The 20,688-nt window shown below is 44.9% G+C and overlaps 1 protein-coding gene across 4 annotated transcripts in view; it reads right to left on the bottom strand.

Annotated features, from left to right (window-relative positions):
* The window catches only part of Ascc2 (activating signal cointegrator 1 complex subunit 2), a 43,482-nt gene extending 23,174 nt beyond the window's left edge, over positions 1–20,308 (bottom strand). The window contains exons 1-6 of one of the 4 annotated variants that reach the window (XM_021632728.2): positions 20,174–20,280; positions 17,282–17,379; positions 11,722–11,880; positions 11,214–11,384; positions 8,050–8,179; positions 855–922 (exon numbers count right to left, since the gene is read on the bottom strand). In XM_021632728.2, the coding sequence (XP_021488403.1) occupies positions 855–922; positions 8,050–8,179; positions 11,214–11,384; positions 11,722–11,880; positions 17,282–17,362 (609 nt within the window). In that variant the 5' untranslated portion in view covers positions 17,363–17,379; positions 20,174–20,280. Of the gene's footprint in view, positions 1–854; positions 923–8,049; positions 8,180–11,213; positions 11,385–11,721; positions 11,881–17,281; positions 17,380–20,173 lie in introns of all 4 variants that reach the window. The other 3 variants (XM_060365575.1, XM_060365574.1, XM_060365576.1) reach the window with 3 other exon arrangements.
* Positions 20,309–20,688: the final 380 nt, after the last annotated feature.

Below are 20,688 nucleotides of genomic sequence, written 5' to 3'. Positions count from 1 at the left end.
ACAACAACAACAAAAAAAAAAACAACCAGAATTTTATTTTTGGTTTTTTGAGCCAGGGTCTTACTATGCTGGCCTGGAACTAAGACAATCTCCTGCCTCAGCCCCACAAGGGCTAGGATTACAAGCATGAGCCACCATTCCCAGTTCCTTTCAGTTTTTTTAACATTCCTCATTTTCTACAATACACATAATTCTTTCATGAAATATTTTATAAACCTTCACAGTTCCTATCTGAGAAATGCAGGTCTCTGATGGGAGATACGTGGAGGCACACGACTACTGGAAAATGGCACAGACTGCAAATCAAATCCCTTTGTGTGAATACCAGATACTCTTTAGATTTCAGTCTTGTTCAAGAAGGGCAGAGAGTGAATTAAAAAGCATGCAGCTGGGAGGGAGGATGGAATTGGGAGGGAAGGATGAACGGGCTAGAGCTGGGACACAAAGTAAATAAACTGTAATTAATATAAAAAATTATATATATAAAAAAAAGGCATGCAGCCAAGGAGGTGAAGACAGGCAGATCTCTCTGAGTTCAAGGCTATCCTGGTCTACAAAGGACAGTCAGGAATCCATTACACAGAGAAACCAAAAATGGCACACAGCCAAGGGTAGGACAGATATGATCTGGGAAATGAGTGTCGTGTCCCCCCCCACCCCTCTGCCACACACACACACCATGCTGAGGAGAGAATCCAGGGCCATGCATGTGTTACGTAAATGCTCTACCACTTCAAGATGAGTTTGGAAAAGGACTGGAAAGCAAACATTCCTCCCAGGTTCCTCAAGAAAATTCCAAAGACTTGTCTCCCCATATCCAGCTTGCTCTCCCCTGCAAGGCTAAGAGACAGTACCTGAAGTATGGTGGGAATGGTTTCATCCAGGTCGTTATAGTAACTTGGCTGCTGGGTAAATATGTTTCCTAAAAAGAGAAGAGAAAGGGAAGAAGTGGGGAGAGGTCAGGAGGGATGAAGAGGACATATTAAAACTGGTTTAGAGCATGCTCTGTAACCTTTCTCCCTTAGCCTGCCTGTGGGGAGGATCTAGAATGGGTCTTGGTCTCAGTCCTAGCTGGTACTGAGCTTTGTCCTCACTGAGAAACCTCCATGGCTGAGAAAGGAAGTTACTTAGTACAATTAAACTTTTTAAGTACCTCTGAATTATGTAAAGCAGAGGAACCCTGTCAAACCAGCTAGTCCTGATGTCCTCAGGGAGTGACCAAACTTGGGCACTATGCCTCCTATGCCAGCGCTAGCTGTGGAACTGTGAGTTGTGCCATGTGGAGAAATTAGGTAGGAACTATGATTCTTTTATTCAATAAACCTACTCATAATTCTTGCCTACTCATAATTCACACCTAAAAAGATGTGAGGAGATGGCAGGGAGAAATCTTTGCTTTTGAACACACTACCATCTCTATCTACCCTCCAGCAAACAGGAAGCAGGAGCGATGCTCAGAGATGGACTTGGCTCACATCCGTAGTTCTTCAGTTGAAGCCCATCTCCAATGTTTACAAGTCTCTACCTGCTGCTGCATGTGCCTGCTTAGAGCATATCATATGGTAGCTGCGACAGAACCCAGGGTTTCTCTGTCCAAATGGTAAAGACCAGGGAAAGAATCATAGCTGAGGGACATGACAATGAGAAATGCCAATGCCTTTAAGAGTCTGAGATGCCTCATCTCACTACAATTTTTGCCTCTCAGACTGGTGGCAGCTTTAAGGCTGTCTGACTCTAAGGGTGGCCAGACAATTCTTAGATTTTAGTCCTGTTTGAGAAGGGCAAAGGGCAAAAGTAGGACAAAGAAACCATCTGAGAGAAAGGAGTCTTCCTTTCTGCCTCTCTGTCTCTCCCACAGTATGTTTGAGGGCCAGAGCATTCAACACTGATAACCCTGCACCCCTGGTCCAATTCCAGGATGTGTAAACATAAAGCAATCAAGTGCCCGGTGAGGCTGATGAGCAAACAAGTGGCTGGGCTTTTCATCAGTGGAGTCCTGGATGCCATTTACTCCTTGATCCCAAAAAGCTGAGTTTTTCTAGCCCAGCCTCCTTAGCTCAGTGCTCCTCAGTACCCATAGGTACTGACCCTGTCTGTAATCTATGAAGGTGCGCCTGGACCATCTACATCCTCCTCCTCCACAGGGGCAGGGAATGCCTGAGCCAGCCCCTCCCTCAACCTTTGCCTCTCCTTGTTCCTCTTGTCCTGATCCTCCAGGGCAAGTCTGACCTCCTGACTGTTATAGAAAAGGCCCTGAGAAATCTAGCCCTGGCTGGCACCCTAGACCACGCTGTTTTCACTCCCGGCCTTACAGCCCTTAGAGGAATCTAATTAGAGCTATCCTTAACCTCACATAACAGCCCTATCTCCTTTTTTCTGCCTGAAATGACCTCCCAGAGCTCAATCCACCATTAGATCTGTGTCACTTCCTCTCCACCGGGATTCTGACATAGGCACTCCCAGGGACATGATATATCCCTCTTGCCATCCTGACCATCCAGAATGGGGTAGACATTCCCTCACTGCCTGCCAGAAAAAGTTTTTGTTTGTTTGTTTGTTTGTTTGTTTGCAAGCATCAAGATAACTCAAACTTCTTTTTTCCCCCCTTTGGTTTTTCAAGACAGGGTTTCTTTTTGTAGCTTTGGCTATCCTGGAACTTTGTAGACCAGCTTTGTAGACCAGGCTGGTCTTGAACTCACAGAGGTCCACCTGCCTGTGCCTTCCAAGTGCTAGGATTAAAGGCTTACACAATCACACCCAAAAAGATAACTCAAATTCACAATTTATCCTTGGGGTCTCAGAGTCTCTTTTCCTCTTCTTTATCTGATTCTAATGACAATCAAGCTCTCCCTTGCTTTTGATAAAAAACAAAGCAAAACAATTACAACAACAAAAACCCAAAACTCACACAAACAAAACCAAACAACACAGGGCCAGAGAGATGATCAGCAGTGAAGAGCACTTGCCGCTCTTACAGAGGGTTCAGGTTCAGTTCCCAGGACCTACATGGTGGCTCACACTCATCTGTAGCTCCAGTTCCAAGAGACCTGATGCCCTCTTCTGGCCTCCATGGGCATCACACACACACACACACAGTAATGTATATGTATGTATGTTTGTGTAGCAAAATACCTAAACATATAAAATAAACTACACCTTGGGGCTGGAGAGATGGTTCATTAGTTAACAGAACTTTTTGCTCTTCCGGAGAACCCAGGTTAGAGTCTCAGGACCCATATGGTGTCTAACAACCACTTGTAACTCAAGTGGCAGGGAATGGCGTCTTCTGGCCTCTGCAGGCACTGCATGCACATATGCACACATACATGCAGGCAAAGCACCCATACACATATAAAAATTAAATACAAGTTGAAAAACGAGCTGGGTGGTGTTGGTACATGCCTTTAATCCCAGCACTCAGTAAGGCAGAGGCAGTCAGATTGTTGTGAGTTAGAGGCCAGCCTGGCCTACAAAGCAAGTCCAGGGCAGCCAAGGCTACACAGAAAAATCCTGTCTCAAAAAACAAAACCAACCAACCAAACAAACAAACAAGCAAAAAGCTGAAAAACAATTGTTATCTTAAAGCAAACCAATTTCTCTTAAGAAATAGTACAGAGGTAGGGAACAAGCAGTGGTGCCTTCTTCCCGGAGAGCCCAGGGTGAACAGGAGACACTGCCACACAGGTGGCCAACCTATGAAGAACCCACGGCCTCATTTTCTCCTGACTGCTGAGCCCTGCTTTCGGAAGCTGATTGCGGAGAGCCAATGCTACCTTGCCAGCTTATTAACAAGGAGAGAGTAGGGGCTGTGCCGGTGTTCCAGGGCAGTCTTCTATAAGAAACTGCTGTGCGCAACAGTCTTCATGGTATTGAGAGTGGAGGCTGCCCTGGTGCTTTCTTCTTAAGGAGTGAAGAGAGGGCTGCTCTGAGAGAAAGAACGAGGAGCTTCGCTGTAGGCTCCTCTATATCTGCTGCCAATCACGCACAGGCTCCAGGCACCTGGTCTGCAGCCTTTTCGGATCAACCACCTTCTAGGCGCCAAAACTGAGATTCTTTTCTCCCTAAGGAGTCAGTTCAGAATCCTTGACCTGGTGGTCTGTGAGCAGTCTAAAAGGACATGGAGCTAGGCACAGCGGCGCACACCTAAAACCCAAGCATTTGGGAAGCAGAGGCAGGAGGAGCCTCTCTTCAAGGCCAGCCTGGGCTATGGGAACAACATCTAGGCTCATCTGGGCCACATAGTAAGACCTTGTCCCAAAACAAAACAAAACAAAACAAAACAAAACAAAACAAAACAAAACAAAACCCCATCGAAACAAAAGAAAAGCCAGGAATGGTGGCCCACATCTGTAATCTGCAGAGGCAGAGGTTAGAAGTTCCAGACTGGGCTTCATATCATTAGTAAGAAGGAAAAAAAAAAAAAAAGAGGCATGGTATGCTGGCTAGTTTTATGATAACTAGACACACACTAGAGTAATCTGAGAAAATTCCACCACCAGACTGGCCGGTTTGTAGGCAATCCCATGGGACATTTTCCTGATAGATGATTGATGTAGGAGGGTCCAGGTAATTGTCGGTGGTACAACTCCTAGAAAGGTGGTCCTAGATGGTATAAGAAAGCAGGCTGAGCAAGCCAGGAAGCAGCACTCCTTTCTGGCTTCTGCTTCAGCTCCGACCTTGACTTCTTCCATAGATGCAATGTGGTATGGAACAGTAAGCTGAATTAATTCTCGCCTCTCCACATTACCTTTGGTCATGGTGTTTATCTCAGCAATAAAAACCTAACTAAGACAGCCCACATTTAGCTCAGCAGCTAATGCGTCTTTCCCCGTGCTTACTGACCTTAGTTTAAGTTTAATCTCCAGGATGCACTTAGTGGAAGGATAGAACCTACTCTCACGCAAAATAAAATTTTGAAATGTAATTAAAAAATTCAAACAAAAAAGAATCAACTCTCAAAATATATGTACTCCATCTTTTATCTGATTCTTAAAGGAGCCAGTGGGCCAAATGAGTAAAGCCCAGGGCAGCAGACGAAGCATCCTTGATCTGTCCTTAATACTTCATCTCCCAGCAACTCCTCACAGCAATCTTGTACCACCACACTCAAAGGTGTCCTTGCTTCTAACTCACAATGCACAACATCAAGTCCTGAAGCCCTATTTCTGCACTATTCTCTCTCTCCCTGTTTCTTCCAGAACTGTTACTATTTCTCTAGGCTCTGCTCTGCAATGTCCTTTTCTGTTCCAGTAGCTAACCAGGTACTGGCCTTTACTCCCATAATGACTGTCTACTGTTTCTCCCTATATGCATGCTGCCTTAATAGATTAGCCTTGCCACCAGATGGTTCATCACCCCGCTCTAAGCTGAGCCTCCACAGCCTCATCACAGTAAGAGCTCACACTTGCAAAGTGCCTATGTCTTGCCAGGCCCAGTGTTATGTATGTTGCTTACTTTTTCCTATTTACTTCCACAGCCATACAAACAAGGCAGACCACCAGCCTTTCCTCTCTAAAAATTGAGGCTTAGAGAGGCTCACTGTCTTGGTAAAGCTAATATACCCAACAAGAGAGCTGGGTATAGAAGGCTTGGATAGCTACATTGATAAGGCTCCTGACCTTGAATGTGAGAGAGCTGGATGGGGAATTAAATGGAGGGCCTATCATTTTCACCATTGGGCAATACTACTCTTCAGAGAGCTGAATGGAGCCTTTCCCTGGCTCCTGCTGCTGCTGCTCTCTTGAAATCTTCCACTCTAATCAAACTGGTGACATAACTGTTTCCCTAACTTACTATGCTTTCTGTGACTTCCTCATCCATCCTCTAGTTCTATAGTGAATTTATGAAGTATGTCCCTCTTGGAAAATAACTAAGATTAACCCATACTCAGGCAATAATTAGACTCAAACAAGAAACCAGAGTGTTTTAATGAAAATGACAAAAAAAAAAAAAGAAAGAAAATGACAGGTATAAAATTTCACATATATTATGATCTAATATATAGAAAATATATACAGAGAAATGACCCAAAGTAAATAATAAATATAGACGTTTAGATAAATGTCTACTAATGGTTCTTCTGCTTCTTTATTCTTTATGTGTAGGCTGTGGATGTAGCTCTGTTAAAAGTACTTGCCTTACCTGGGCGCAGTGGTGCATGCCATTAATCCCAGCACTCTCAGGAGGCAGAGGCAGGCAGGCAGATCTCTGTAAGTTTGAGGCCAGCCTGGCCTACAAAGTGGGTTTCAAGACAGCCAAGGTTACACAGAGAAACCTTGTCTCAAAAGAGTTCTTGTTTTCTTGCTTAGCTTAGCTGTGGTAAGCCAGGTTTACAGAGTGAATTCCAGGACAAACAAAGCTAGACGAATCTCCCAAAAAACAGATCTATATTTATATAGAATTTAGAATTTCATATGTAGCTTTATATATATAAGCGATTTGAATTTGTTTTAGATACTTAAAGTTATGTATAGTTTATAACTTTATACATACACATGTATATGTATATGTATATGTACACACATATATGCACACAAATTCTGTTAGGAGAGAAAAAAAGGGAGGGAAAGAGAGGACTATTCCAAGGGATAGTTGTCTGTCTGGCTTTTTTTGTTTTGTTTTAAGCCAGGATTTGTTATGTAGTCTAGGCCAGACTTGAACTCATGAGCCTCTCCCTTCAGAAAGTGCTACCCAATTTTACAGTCAGATAGTTAGAAACTGAGCCTTACGGTCTGAGGATGAGGATGGCTGGCAGGAGTGCTCAAATAAACGCAGCCCTGTTCCAGACAGGATACTATGAACTCCAGTAAAAGCAGGAATCAGCTGAGGCACACCCTCTGCAGCAGCCCCACCACTTCCATTGCGGAGCAAACCTTCCAGCCCACTTCTGTCCTAGGGAAGCCAATTCAGTGTTTCCATTTCCATAGCCGCAGAGCCTCCAGACTATGGTCCCATCTGCTCTCAGTAATGTTGACTATCTGCTGCTTTGGAGGCAGCCCCATTATCCCTGACGTAGGGAGCAGAGAGGACAAGAGCTCCAGGGTCAATTATTTGTAACAAGTTCCAGCTTGGCCACTTGACTCCTACAGGCTTATCATCAAGTCCCTTACAGTTCAACCTAAGTCATTTCATCTGTAAATGGGGACAATTACAGCATTAATCCCAGCATCTAGTAGAGATAACAAATAAGATGTGCATGTCATGACAAGAGCCCAGGCCACATCCCGATAAAGGCTAATGTCACTGCAATCTGACTTTCATTGCCAAAGCAAAATTCTCATTCCTAGCCCAGTGTGGTGACACATACCTGTAATCCCAGCACTAGGGGAGGCAGGCACAAGTGGATCTCTGTGAGTCCAAGGCCAGCCTGGTCTACAAAGTGAGTCCAGGACAGCCAAGGCTATACAGAGAAATCCCTGTTTCGAAAAAAACAAAACAAACAAAACCATCTCATTCCTGCCACTGACTGACACCTATCCTAACACTAATACCTCCAGATATTTTGTTGTTTTGAGACAAGGTCCCAATTTAATAGTCCACTGTGGCATGGACTATGTAGCCCAAGTTGGCTTCAAATGCACAACCCTCTTGCCTCAACCTCCTGAGTGCTGCAAGACTTGCAGATTCTTGAAGCACTGCCCGGCACAGTTTTGGTTTTGTCTTGACTCCCTAGTCTTTTATTTCAGAGTTGACATATACATGTGTGTATTATGTATGTATGTATTATATCTGTGTATACATATGTGTGTATGTAGTACATCTGTATATATGAATGTATGTTTGTGTTATATATGTATTACATCTGTGAGTTAGAGGCCAGTCTGGTCTATAAAGGATAGCCAAAGCTACACAGAGAAAACCCTGTCTCAAAAAAACTAAAAAACTAAAAAGAAAAAAAAAAGAGTTTCATGTACACAGAACAGTGAATCTCATGTTCCCCTAACACTTGCCCCTAATACTCCTGTGCTATCCAAGCACAGACATTTATGGCCTCTGGTTTGGCATATGGGGTCACCCCTGTGTTCCCCTGGGGTCCTATGTCCTACTTACCTATCATTTTCTGGAGCAGTGGTGAGTTGCCTTTTCCAAAGAGCACACAGAGGTCCAGGATCTTTGGGATGTCAAAGAGGAAGTTATTGTAGAGGATCTCTCCAAATGCAGATGGAGAAATGAAGTGATCCTAAAGAGAAAAGAGGATGGAGGCTGAGTGGAGACATTACAATAGCAGTCTCATGAGGAACCACCTTAATGCTCACCAGCTGGGACAGGCTAATCAAGGGTAGCATACCCATGCTGTACATATGTCTGAGCTTCAGTGAAAAGACTCAGGATTACTGTGATTCTGCATTTTCATGCAAACAGAAACACACCACGAAAGAGTCAGCTGGGGGCTTGCTCTTCCGTAGTTAGGGCTAACTCAGCACAGTGTCTGGGCTTACATCAAAACACTTTAATCAGATAAGAGAACCCAGATTAAACAAGATTGACAAACTATTGGTTAAGTATAGAAGTAGTGTGAGGGGGACATGAGATTCGCTGTTCTGTGTACATGAAACTCTTTTTTTTCTTTTTAGTTTTTTTGAGACAGGGTTTTCTCTGTATAGCCTTGGCTATCCTAGATTCCCTTTGTAGACCAGACTGGCCTCTAACTCACAGAGATCCACCTGCCTCTGCCTCCTTGAGTGCTGGGATTATAGGCATGTGCCACTGTGCCCAGCCACATAAAACTCAAGTATATGCATATATTTGAGATTTAATTATAATGGAAATGTTTAAAAATTAAGATCCACTGAGTTTGTTGGTGAATGCCTATAAAAATCAGTAATCAGAGGGGCTGGAAATGGCTCAGAGGAAAGCATTTACTGCTCTCGCAGAGGACCCAGGTTCAGTTTTCAAGTTTTCAGCACCCATATGACAGCTTACAACCACCTCTAACTCCAGCTCCAATGGATCTGATGCCCCCTCCTTTGACATCCAAGGTCTCATACTCACACGGTGTACATACATATTAAAAACCATCTATCCATCCATCCATCTATCTATCTATCTATCTATCTATCTATCTATCTATCTATCTATCTATGCTGAGTCAGGACAATGGTGAGTTGGAGGTCAGTCTGGCCTACATGGGGAGATCCTCTCTCCAAACAAAGAAGCTAATAAAACAAGACTCTTTTTTACTGTGGTGACAGGGGCCTGTGCATATTAAGTAAGTACTGTACTACCAAACTACACCTCATTCCCAAGATCCAATTCCCAAGATCCCCCTTTTTAAAGATTTATTTATTATGTATATAATGTTCTGCCTCCATGTACACCTGAATGCCAGAAGAGGGCACCAGATCTCATTATAGATGGTTGTGAGCCACCATGTGGTTGCTGGGAATTGAACTCAGGACCTCTGGAAGAGCAAGCAGTGCTCTTACCCTCTGAGCCATCTCTCCAGCTGCTCCCTCTCCCCCTCAAGATCCAATATTTAAAATTCTCTGTTCCCTGCCATACAAAACTTTCCTGAGGGAGGGGCCAGAGAAATGGCTCAGTGTTTAGAAGTACTTTCTGCTCTTGCAGAGGACTGGAATTTAGTTCCCAGCACCCACACTGCTCACAGCTGCCTGTAACTCCAGCTCCAAGGGATCCAATATCCTCTTATGACCTTCCTGGTTACTGGCAGACATGAGCATATATACATACAGTCATACACATAAATAAGTAAAAATTAAACAAATCTTTAAAAAAAAAAATGCTGGGGCTGGAGAGATGGCCCAGCAGTTAAAAGCATACACTGCTTTTCCAGAGAACCTGAGTTCAGTTCCTAGTACCCTAGTACCCATACAGGTGGTTGCAGCTTACAACCACCTACAACTCCGATGAAATCTGGTATCTCAGACTCCATAGGCACCTGGACACACCAACACATAGACACATATACAATTAAAAATAATATATATATATATATTTTTTTAGATTGAGTCTCACTAAGTAGACCAGACAGGACTTGAACTCACAGAAATTCATCTGCCTCTGCTTCCTGAGTTACTGGGATTAAAGGTGTGTGTCAATATGTCTCACAAAACAAATCTTAAAAGAATTTTTTTTAGATTCCATGAAGGAATATGCACAATAACAGCAGTGACCTTGAAGGGTGGTGAGATGGCTCAGTATGTAAAGATACTTGCCAACAAGTCTGATGGCCTGAGTTCAAACCCCAGGACCTAAAGGCAGAAGTAGAAACCAGTCTCACAAGTTGTACTGTGACCTCTACACGTGTGGTGGCACGCATGTGCACACACACTCAAAGAACAAAAAGTCCCTGAAGGAACGTGTACATTAACAGCAGTGCTATCCAATGGGATAACAGACATACTGACAAGGTGGCTCAGTGGCTGAGGGCACTTGCAGCAACGTCTGATGACCTGAGTTTGATGCCCAGGAGCCACACGGTAGAAGTACAGAACCAACATATGCAAGTTGTCCTCCGACAGGCGCACTTACACATACATGTGCAGACACAAAGAAATATTAAAATGGCAGTAATCTTAAGCCAGGGCATTTTGTGAGTGGTACTCACGATCTTTCTAGTATTTCTGTAACACGGAATTATTTAAGACAGCATTAATGATTTTTTGAAGATGAACCTTCTTTCATGCCAGGCTCTACCACTAAGCCAAACTCCCAAACCCCCAGCTCAGTAATGATTTTTTTAAGTGCATACATGAGGGGCTAGAGAGATGGCTAGGTGAGCCACCCATCATGGGGGGCTCACAGCTACCTGTAACTACAGCTCCTGAGGTCTGACCTCTTCTTTTGGCTTCTTTGGCACCCACACAAATGTGTAAAAACATACATGGAAATATATACACATATATAAATTAATTAAAATTAAATTAAATATTTTCAAAAGTTCACATGAGTTCTTCAATTCAGAACCACTGTCATTAGTCTCTGCCACATGAGCAAAGTCACAGTCTCACGTCAACTGTGAGAAGGACCCTGGGGTTCCTGCTGATGAAAACACTGGGTGTACTGTAGACAGGCAGGTGGATTAGAGGATAAGGGAAGTAAGTGGCACAGATTTTTTTTCCCCCAAAAGACAAGAATAAAGAGGGAGACAAAGAGGAAACCTGACACTTTCAGAGCCTTTTTTCCCAGGGGTAGAGTCTGGCACAGAGGGGTTGGGTGTCAACCGGAGACTCATCACAGGGTCAGAGGCTTACTTTGGATTCCTTGTGGGTGGACATTCGAAGGAAGGTGAGGAAAACGCTTCGGTGTAGGTGCTTCTGCATGTCGGCCACCTCAGGGGTCGGGGCCACCCACTCGTCAAACTTTCGGGGTACATAGCGCAGGTAGGAGTCCAGGCACTTCTGCAGGTTCTCATCAAAAATAACCTAAACCAGGAGAGAGGGGAGAGCAGGGATTGATTCCTGAGGCTGAAGACTACACAGCGCTCACGGCCCCTCAGCCCGGCTTACTGCAAACGCTCCAACCCCAAGGGCCCAAGGAGGTATAAATGAGCTCAGGGCCGCCTAAAGTTTCTTAAAGTGACACTCAGTGTGTAAACATCAGGAAGGTTGCAATAAGAGACAGCAGTCCAAACCACAATTTGCTGTTAAGGATCCAAGGAAAGTAGACAAAAAAGCAATTCCTAGGGAAGAGAAAAACAACAGCAACCAACCAAGGAGATGTCATATGCTTTGTCTTAGTGTTAATTTGATGGGATGTTACCTGGCACCAGAATTTATCGTGAGGCAAGGCCAGGAGCCAGTCGAGGTCATTGGCTACGAAGGTGGCACATTCCAGGTACTCCTCCACTAGGGCGGGAATGTTGTCTTTAGGGGGCGGTTTGTATAACACAAAATACCGGTCTGCCTTCTGCTCAGGGTGCTACGGATCAAAAGACCACGTGTTAACACGGCAGAGGTTAGTCAGCGAGAGCCCATCTGCCAACCCACAGATATGACAGTACTTGGCTGTTCCAACCACAGGCCCTCCAAGGAGCGTGTGAGTGTAAAGAACCCCGTGTATCTAATACCCGGGGATACAAGAGAGCTGTTAAAAACCATGCTTTTTAGAGCATTTTTAGTGGCGAGGAGACAGGTGAAGGGAAGAGAAAGGACACTAAACTCTAATATAACCAGGCTTGTAATTTTTTTTTAACGTCTATGTAGTCACATATTGGTATAGATTTTTAAAAATAAGTAAGAGACAATTCCCAAAACATACTGGTTATCTTGGGGTTAGGGAATTATAGCTTCATTATATTTTTCTTTTTTTTTTTTTCCAGTATTTTTTTTTTCTTGAGACAAGGGCTCACTTTATAGAGCAGCTGACATCAAACTCAGAGATCTGCCTGCTTCTGCCTCCCAAGTGCTGGGATTAGAGGTATGCCCCCCCACGTTTGACCTTATTTCTTGTTATTTTTTAAGATTTATTTATTATTTATATATCATTCTGTCTGAGCATGTGTGCCTGAGCACCAGAAGAGGATGCCAGATCTTATTATAGACAGTTCTAAGCCACCATGCGGTTGCTGGGAATTGAACTCAGGACCTCTGGAAGAACAGCCAGTGTTTTAAACATCTGAGCCATCTCTCTAGCCCCTTATTTTCCCATTTTTAAACAATGAACATGTACTTTTAAAATTATTTAATTATCCAATAACACGTAAGCATCTTTTCAAACACTATGTGGGCCAAGGGTATATAGCTCAGGCGCAGAATGTTTGCTCAATGTATATGAGGCCCTGGGTTCAATCCCCAGCATGGAAAGTGGGGAGGGAGAGAAAAAGAGAAGGAGAAAGGGGAAAAGGTAAGAAGGAGGAAAAGGATGGGGGGAGCATATCCCCAATCTCCATGACCTCCCAGGGGAAACCACTGATCGTATGCCATTCTAGTGACCTCTCTAGGTATTACATGAGAATACAGTCATAAGCATAGCAAATGTTTGGGTCTCTTTTTCCTTTCTGATACAAATAGCATCATATTCTATATACCATTATTTTCCCTTTATAACCAGAAAAAAAAAAACCTCAACTAATTTTGTTTTAAGATTCTGAGTAGCTGCAGATCTCAGCTTAGAGTCACAAGTTCTCTTTTCCAGCCCTGACCATGCCATGAACAAACCCTACTTTGTTCACCATAATGAAGAGAGGACAGGCTCAGTTTTCACCCTGTCTACATGAGAGTGGCTTTCTCAGGGGGAAGTTGTAATAGGAGGAAGGTCAGGCACTGCCTCAGCTGTTATCAACCACAGCCTTCCACTTGCAGAGCCCACTCTAGAACAATCAAGACAACCAGACCAATCAGTCTCCTTAAGAACCCTGTGGAGTATACAGGTTCCCTAAGAATTCACTGCAGTCATTTAGCATAGGGGTCTGGGGGACCCTCTCCCCTTTATACAGTGGCAGCATTCCAGGCACTGATCTGTTGAAAAAGAGAGCTTATCTCCTCGCCTTCCAAACTCCCTTCCTCCAACTCTTTATAGGCCCCTGGTGTGCCAGGTGTGGGGGCCCATGAATGAAAGCACCCAGTGCTGCCAAGAGTCTCAAGTTCTCTCTAGGTCAGTCACAAGGTTCACAGTCCTCAGGGACAGATGCACATCTAAGCCACTAAGGCAGCCCTAAGCAGATGAAGTGACAACTCAGGCCTGAAGAGTCATAGGAACACAGGAGGGAATTCGCAGTCTTTGGACAAGGGATGCTTCTCAGGTGAGGCAGTATCTAAACTGAGCCGAGGAGGAGGAAAGGATTTTTAGGTGGAAGAAAGTTAGCTTGTCCTCCGTCCCTCCCTTCCCTCTTTTTTTCTCACATTCTTACTATATATCCCTGGCTGGTCTGGGACTTGCTATGTAGACTAGGCTGGCCTCAGACTTAATAAGAGATCTATCTGTCTCGATTGAAGGTGGCACCACAATTGATGGAAGAAATCATTCCTCCACTCCCCAAGACAGGGTTTCTCAGGCTGTCCTGGAACTTGCTCTATAGACCAGGCTAGCTTTGAACTCATAGAGATCCACCTGGCTCTGCATCCCAAGGGCTGGAATTAAAGGTGTGCACCACCAACATCCGACTGAAGATATTCATACAGAGGCCCAAAAAGTCATACAAAGTGCACAGACAGAACTGGGCACTGAAAAATGGACTTAAAGGGGGGCAAAATGATGACAACAAACGTAGCACTTATTGAGTACCAGTCCTACTCCAGCTGTGGAGCAAACATGTCAAACTCCCTATTTATTTTTCTCATCCTCAGTTACCTAAAAGGGAGACAGCCTGCCTGGCAGAGGAGAAAACGAAGATTCAGTAAGGTCCAGGAACTTTCCTGGAGGCCTTGAGCAGGCAGCTGAGGCAGAATTTGGAGCAGAGCCTACGATGCAGCCCAACTCTGCCCCACGGCACACGTGTGCTACCTGATCTCACTGCTGGTCCCTCTGACTGTACTGGCTCCTAGAAACCTCCCTAATTCTCCCTTAGGCTAGACTAGGGGTTTTCCCAGCTCTGCCCAGCACATGCTATCTGACTATGGCACTTGCTAAGGTCACTTTTGGATCAGTTGCTGTTGGGTACAGGGAGAGAAGAAGGAAATGGATCTTAGAGTACAGGGGATTTTTAGGGAAGGTGAAAATGTTCACTGTCTTGACCATAGGTTATGGTTTGTATAGGAGATATGGTAATGTGTCTTTCAATGATACTTCAACAGTGCTTGGCACTGAGAGGACACTTTACATATTCATTAGCTGGACAAAAGAATGAATAGTCAAACTCTACCTCTGAAGGACTTCAAATGTTAGGCTTTGTAAGAGGAACTCCTAGAAGCCATAGATTGTTTCAGAGCAGGAGAGTAGCAGCTCCAGTTGTGTCTCTCCTACCCAAATTCAAAAAAGTCTAACTTAGGGCTTATCTGCGCTGGCAAACTATGAAAATACTTCCTGCCCATGAAGCTTTTATATACCTTGACAGGAACTCATTTTCTTAGTGTCCTTCAAGGAATGGCCTAAGCATCCAACACTGTGCTTATCGCTGAGAAGCCTGTGGTAAAGGAAAGGGACCAGGCCTCTGCCCTCCCAGACCTCACAACTAGCAACCCAGGTGTCCATCCAGCACACAGGGAAGGACTAAGGTTGAAAACCAGACTCATCCAGTCAAGTCTCCACCATCACTGTCCTGTGAACACGCTGTGACAGTGGGACTGTACCATCTCAACAACACAGAAGGAACTCATCACATGGGGAGGCTGAACCACATTCCACAGTCCACTTCAAGCACTGGACACATTACAATGTTACATGTGATGCATGCTACCTAAGAGAGAGCTACTCAGCTGAGCAGTACAGTCTAGCATTCCTGACAAAGTCCTCCATATGTAAAATTATCAATAGGAAAGCAAGCAGCTCTAGAGCAGGACAGTTAAGAGTATGGGACATTCTGGAACTGGACCGGCTAAGATACCATCCTAATTCTTCTGATTTTCTGGTTTTGTGACCTTGAACTCTGTAAAATAGTAAAAATCAAAACATCCACTCATAGAGCTATGACGCAACTTAAGTGAGATAACGTGGCCAGGTGAGCACGAAGCTCCAGCCCTAGCTATGGAGCTACTGATAACTGATAGCGGGTGGAAGGGAAAGGAGGAAAGAGTCAGTTTTTTCGAAGGGTGCAGCTGCTGGTGGGATGGCCACCTTTTAAGTAAGGCCACACATTCAAGAGCATATGGGCAGTACCAACTGGACTTGACAGGCTTAAAAAAAAAAAAAGGTGGGCTGAGAGAGATGGCTCAGTAGTTAAGAGCACTGGCTGCTCTTTCAGAGGACCCCAGTTCAATTCCCAGCACTCACATGGCAGCTCAAAAGTGTTTGTAACTCCTGTTCCAAGAATCTGGCACCTTCACCAATGTACATAAAATAAAAATAAGTAATTTTTAAAAAGAGTTCAAGGCCAGCCTGGTCTACAGAGTGAGTTCTAGGACAGCTAAGGCTACACTGAGAAACCCTGACTTGAAAAACAACAACAAAGCTTTTTCCGCCATCTTGGCGTCTATGGAGCCCTGCTGGGAACAGACTTCGAAGCAGCAAACATTTTTAGCAGTGCAAGACCATTTTTTGTTGGCTACAAGCAAGGTCTCTGGAACCAAAGAGAACGCATAGCTCTTCTTAAAACTGAAGGTGTTTACGCCTGAGATGAAACAGAATTCTCTTTAGGCAAGAGATGTGCTTATGTGTATAAAGCACAAAACAATACAGTGACTCCTAGAGGCAAACCAAACCAAACTAGTGATCTGGGGGAAACTTCAGCCCATGGAAACAGTGGCATGGTTCATGCCAAATTTCGAAGCAACCTTCATGAGAAGGCCATTGGACATAGAATCCGTGTGATGCTGTACCCTTCCCAGATTTAAACTAACGAAAAGTAAATACATGAAAGTAGATTTGTGGTCTTATTTAAAAAGAAAAAAAAAAGGAAGCAAAACAAAACAAGAAAAGGACACAAAGTTGGGTGAGGGAGGAAGGGGTGCACAAATTTCTCAAAGAGCTAACTAAAAATGAGGAGAGGAAAGGAAGAAGAAAAGTTAATCTGGGTGACTTGTTCAGAATGGGTTGGCCCACACGGGGTACCGTGTATACATTAAGTTCTATTGTCAGAGACTGAATAGGACATAATAAAAGCTAACCCAAATGCAGGAAATAAAATACTTAGCTCCCATTTCCCACAACTTCACTCAAGCCTCTAAAAAATACTTCTTCCCACCTTGTGCAAGTAAGCTCATATTCTTGGGAAACCTACAAGTGGGTACAAGGACTCAAATCCCCACTCCTGTCCCTTTCATTAGCAGGCTGGCACCTCTCCATAGCTCTAATCTCTTTCTGATGCTGGGAACTGGCAGCTTCACAGCCTCCTTAGTTTTCGGCCTCACAGGCCCTGTCAGTCTCTATATGTCTTACTTCTTGTCCCAGATAAGAGAGAAGACTGGCCCAACCTCTGAAACGAGTGACCCTGCAGCACTCTGAGTAGCAGCTGAGATTTAAATATATATGATCCTACCTGAAACCTTAAGTGCCCACAAAGGTAAACCACCAAACCAGGATGTGGAACCATTTCTAGCTCAGCTCAGACTAAGTCAGAACTGCCCTCAGTACGCTAGGCTTGCAGAAGCCTAGTAGTGTCTCAACTACTGATCAGTAGCCATGGCCTTGGGTCGTTCTTAGAAGAGAAAAGGAAGGAATTTCCTTTTTGCCTCTGAAACTGCAAGGCTGACCCTGTCAGGCTGAGCAGCATCAGGCATTGGCTCACCAGCGCTGCTGAAGTCCTCAGCTTTCCTGTCTTCGGGTCTTTGTGGGTGATCTGGAGTTGGTCCAGGGGCAGAGCTGGCATTGTGCTGCGTGACCCTCCTGAAAGGAATATGGATGGGAAGAAGAGAGCAGACACACAGACTCCTAGGGGCAGGGCCTCCTCTGGGACTGATCCCAGCACCAGCATCAACCCCTGGCCACAGCGGGCTCCTAATGTGGGCTTTCAAGACTTGCTATGCATTTGCTGACCTAAAATGATGATTTTTGCCTAAAACAGTTCTCAGCTCTGAAGGAAAACATCTTCCAGATAACTCCTACCCACCACAAAAAAAGAATTCCTGCTAGGCATGGTGGCTCATGCCTGTACTCCCAGAACAAGGGGGCAGTGGCAGGTGGATCTCTGTGAGTTCCAGCTATCATAGTCCACAGAGCGAGTTCTAGGACACCTAGGCTACACAGAGAACAAAACCCAAAAGTCCTGGCTAAGAGTGCCTAGATTATTTTTCATTGTTTCTACAGTGCAGAACCCAGGGTCTCAAGCTGTATCCGAGCAGCTCGCGTCTTCACAGTGCCCACAGCTCTTTTTCTTGCTAACGTTCCTATAACCAGCACAGGCCTGGCACATGCAGCCTCACCATAGGTTTGATGAATAACTATGAGGAGGACTGAACTCATCATGAATGCTAGGCTAGCTCTACCTCTGAGCTACATCCATCACAACAAGAATACTCTTCTTATAATTCTCACTAGATCTTAAGTCTTTTAGGGGTTGGAGCAATGGACTTTTCCTCATATATACAGTGTATTAGGACATTACAGCTCCTCCAGGCTTCAAAGGAGGACATGACAAATTAACAGAAAGAAGAAAAAATCCTTAGGAACCTGCCAACACCAGATCCCTTCCACAGAGGGGCCAAATCTGTTTCAAAGCCAGCTGGGAAGAGCTCAGTGACAGAATTTGTGCTTACCACATACAAGCCCCTGGGTTTCATCTCAAACAAAAGTAAAATGGTCACAGAGCGGTCTAGGCTACAAAAGCATAAGAATTTGAGTTCAACTCCTAGAACCACATAAAAAAGTGGGGTGTGGTGGTACCGGCTTGTAATCTCAGCACTGGAAACGTGGAAGGCAAACGCTTCCTTCACCAGTCAGCATAGTCCACTAGGCAAGCTCTAGGCCAATGAGACCCTAGCTCAATCAATCAATCAATCAATCAATCGTGAATGACTTCTGAGAAACAACTCCAATTCCTGAGGCTGACCTTTGAGCTCCACACGTATTCATTTGTAGCCACATATACGTGGACACAGGATACAAAGCCAAACTAATGGAGCAGCTCTTCTGTGCTCCCATCCAGTGTTGTTTTGTTGTTGTTGTTTTGTTTTGTTTTAAATAATACCACTTATCCACAGGAAGAACACATGTACTGGTTGAACCATGGAATGGAGGTCAATTAAAAAGGCAGCCAGTAAAACAAACAAACAAAGAAACAAACACAAAAACCTATGGCATGAAACACGGAAACTTCAAGGCTAGAAGGAGGAAATCACTGTGCCCTCACAGATAAGTTGAGGATATAATCAGCCTCAACTTGTTATGAGGCCCTCATGTCAGATGTCTGGCCCTGGTGACATAATTACAGCATGCTTGCTAGATATTGAGTGCTTTTCTAAATGTTTTTCTTGGTATTGACATAGCCTAACCTTTTTAAAATATCTACAAAACAAGGTCTTGTGATACAAGCTGGCTCCTATCTACAGCCATCTCCTGCCTCTGTCACCACCACATGCAACATCACATCTGGTTCTCTCTTCTCTTTTTTATTGTATTTTATTTTTTAAATTTTGAGACAGGGTAGACAGGGTCTCTTGTAGCCTAAGCTGGTTTTGAACCAATTCTTTTGTCTCAACCTCCTGAGTACTGGGATTACAGGTTTGTGCCACCACACCTGGCTGCAGGTACTTCAGCCCCTACTATGTAGCGGGCAATGATGTTCAAAAAATACCAACATGGGCAAAGAACTGATCAGATGGTGCCAGTCACAAAGCTTAGTCTTCACGAGAATGAGAGATACGGATCCAATTGCCATACAAATAATAACCAATGCCATGATGTTTGCCAAATATGCAAGGTTCATGAAGCATTTGACAAAGAGTTACAGGACTTACAGAAGGGAGGCATCAAAGAGGACATGAGTTTTCACTTACAGTATGGGTAGAAAATAAAGCAAAGACTAAGCTTTGAGTTGTAAAAGCACCAGGACAGGCGTGCACCACTCTACCGCCTAGGCTGGGCAGGGTAGCAGAGGCCAAAAGCTAGTATTTTCGGGCGGAGGAGTGAAGGGGCTTGATACAATCAACAACTGTAATTTGGCCAGAGAGTGTATAGAGGACTACTGTTGCCTCAGTTTCTCTGACTGTCATCCGTCAGTTTGCTGGTCTCGGTTCAACATCGTTCTATTTAGACAACTTCCCAGATCCTCTCCGTGAAGTAATCTCTCTCCTTGCTACTCACTGTCATATCTTTAATTGCTTTATGCCTTTACTTGTTGACTGTCCCCTTCCTCTAGACTGTAGGCTCCAGCAGGGCAAGAGCCTTGTCTGTTTTGCTGTTTGTACCCTTGGCTCCTAGGTCTGCATCAGGCACGTGGGAGTCGCTCAACAAAGATACGCTGAACGAATGAATGGACGCGCAGGGAACTGGCGCTTTGGCAGGAGGTGGTAGGAACTGGGGTTCGTCCAGGTCACTCTGGGGCTAAGCCTTAAAATGAACCGCAACTCCAGGCCTCCCTCGTGGAGGCCACTCACGGCCTCTGGGGCAGTGTAAGCCTGGCCCTGCCGCGACGACCCTGGCTCCTCCGGAGCTCCACCGGTGCGCCCGGGCACGTACTCACCTTCCCGGCTCCACACCCGCGACGTTCTGCCGCCGTTCTCGGTGACAGCTTTCACAGAGCCAGCACTTCCGGGGTCAAACGGCTATTCCGCAGACGCAGAAAGGAAGCCCCGCCTTGCTCTGCCCGGTCCCATCCCCCGTGCCAACTGTCGGGGGGCGGGGAAATGCCACGGCTCGGCCACGCCCCCCAGACACCCCGCCCCTGGAGGCACCCGGGTGTGATCACGGCCAAGTCCATCTCGGTGTCCACCCTCGAGTCCAAGCGTTGCAGTTTGGGACGCTGTCAGAACTCCGGGCTTCCATGTCCTCAGTCCTCAGTTACAAATTTAATCCAGAGGAGTTTTAACGAGTCAAAAATCACAAACATGACGTTGAGAGAGCGGAAGAAGGCAGATGAGCTCGTTTAGGATGGGGTTTCACTCACTGAACATTCTGAAACAATTAAAAATGAGTAGTAATAGATTTTGATGGTGGGTTACTTGTCGGGTTGGTGAAGAGGAAGGTCCCACAAATGAA

The sequence above is a fragment of the Meriones unguiculatus genome, chromosome 12 (genome assembly GCF_030254825.1).
Source record: "Meriones unguiculatus strain TT.TT164.6M chromosome 12, Bangor_MerUng_6.1, whole genome shotgun sequence".
In the NCBI taxonomy this organism is placed as follows: domain Eukaryota; kingdom Metazoa; phylum Chordata; class Mammalia; order Rodentia; family Muridae; genus Meriones; species Meriones unguiculatus.
Note: the sequence above shows the minus strand (reverse complement) of the source record. Positions and strands in the feature narration are given on the sequence as shown.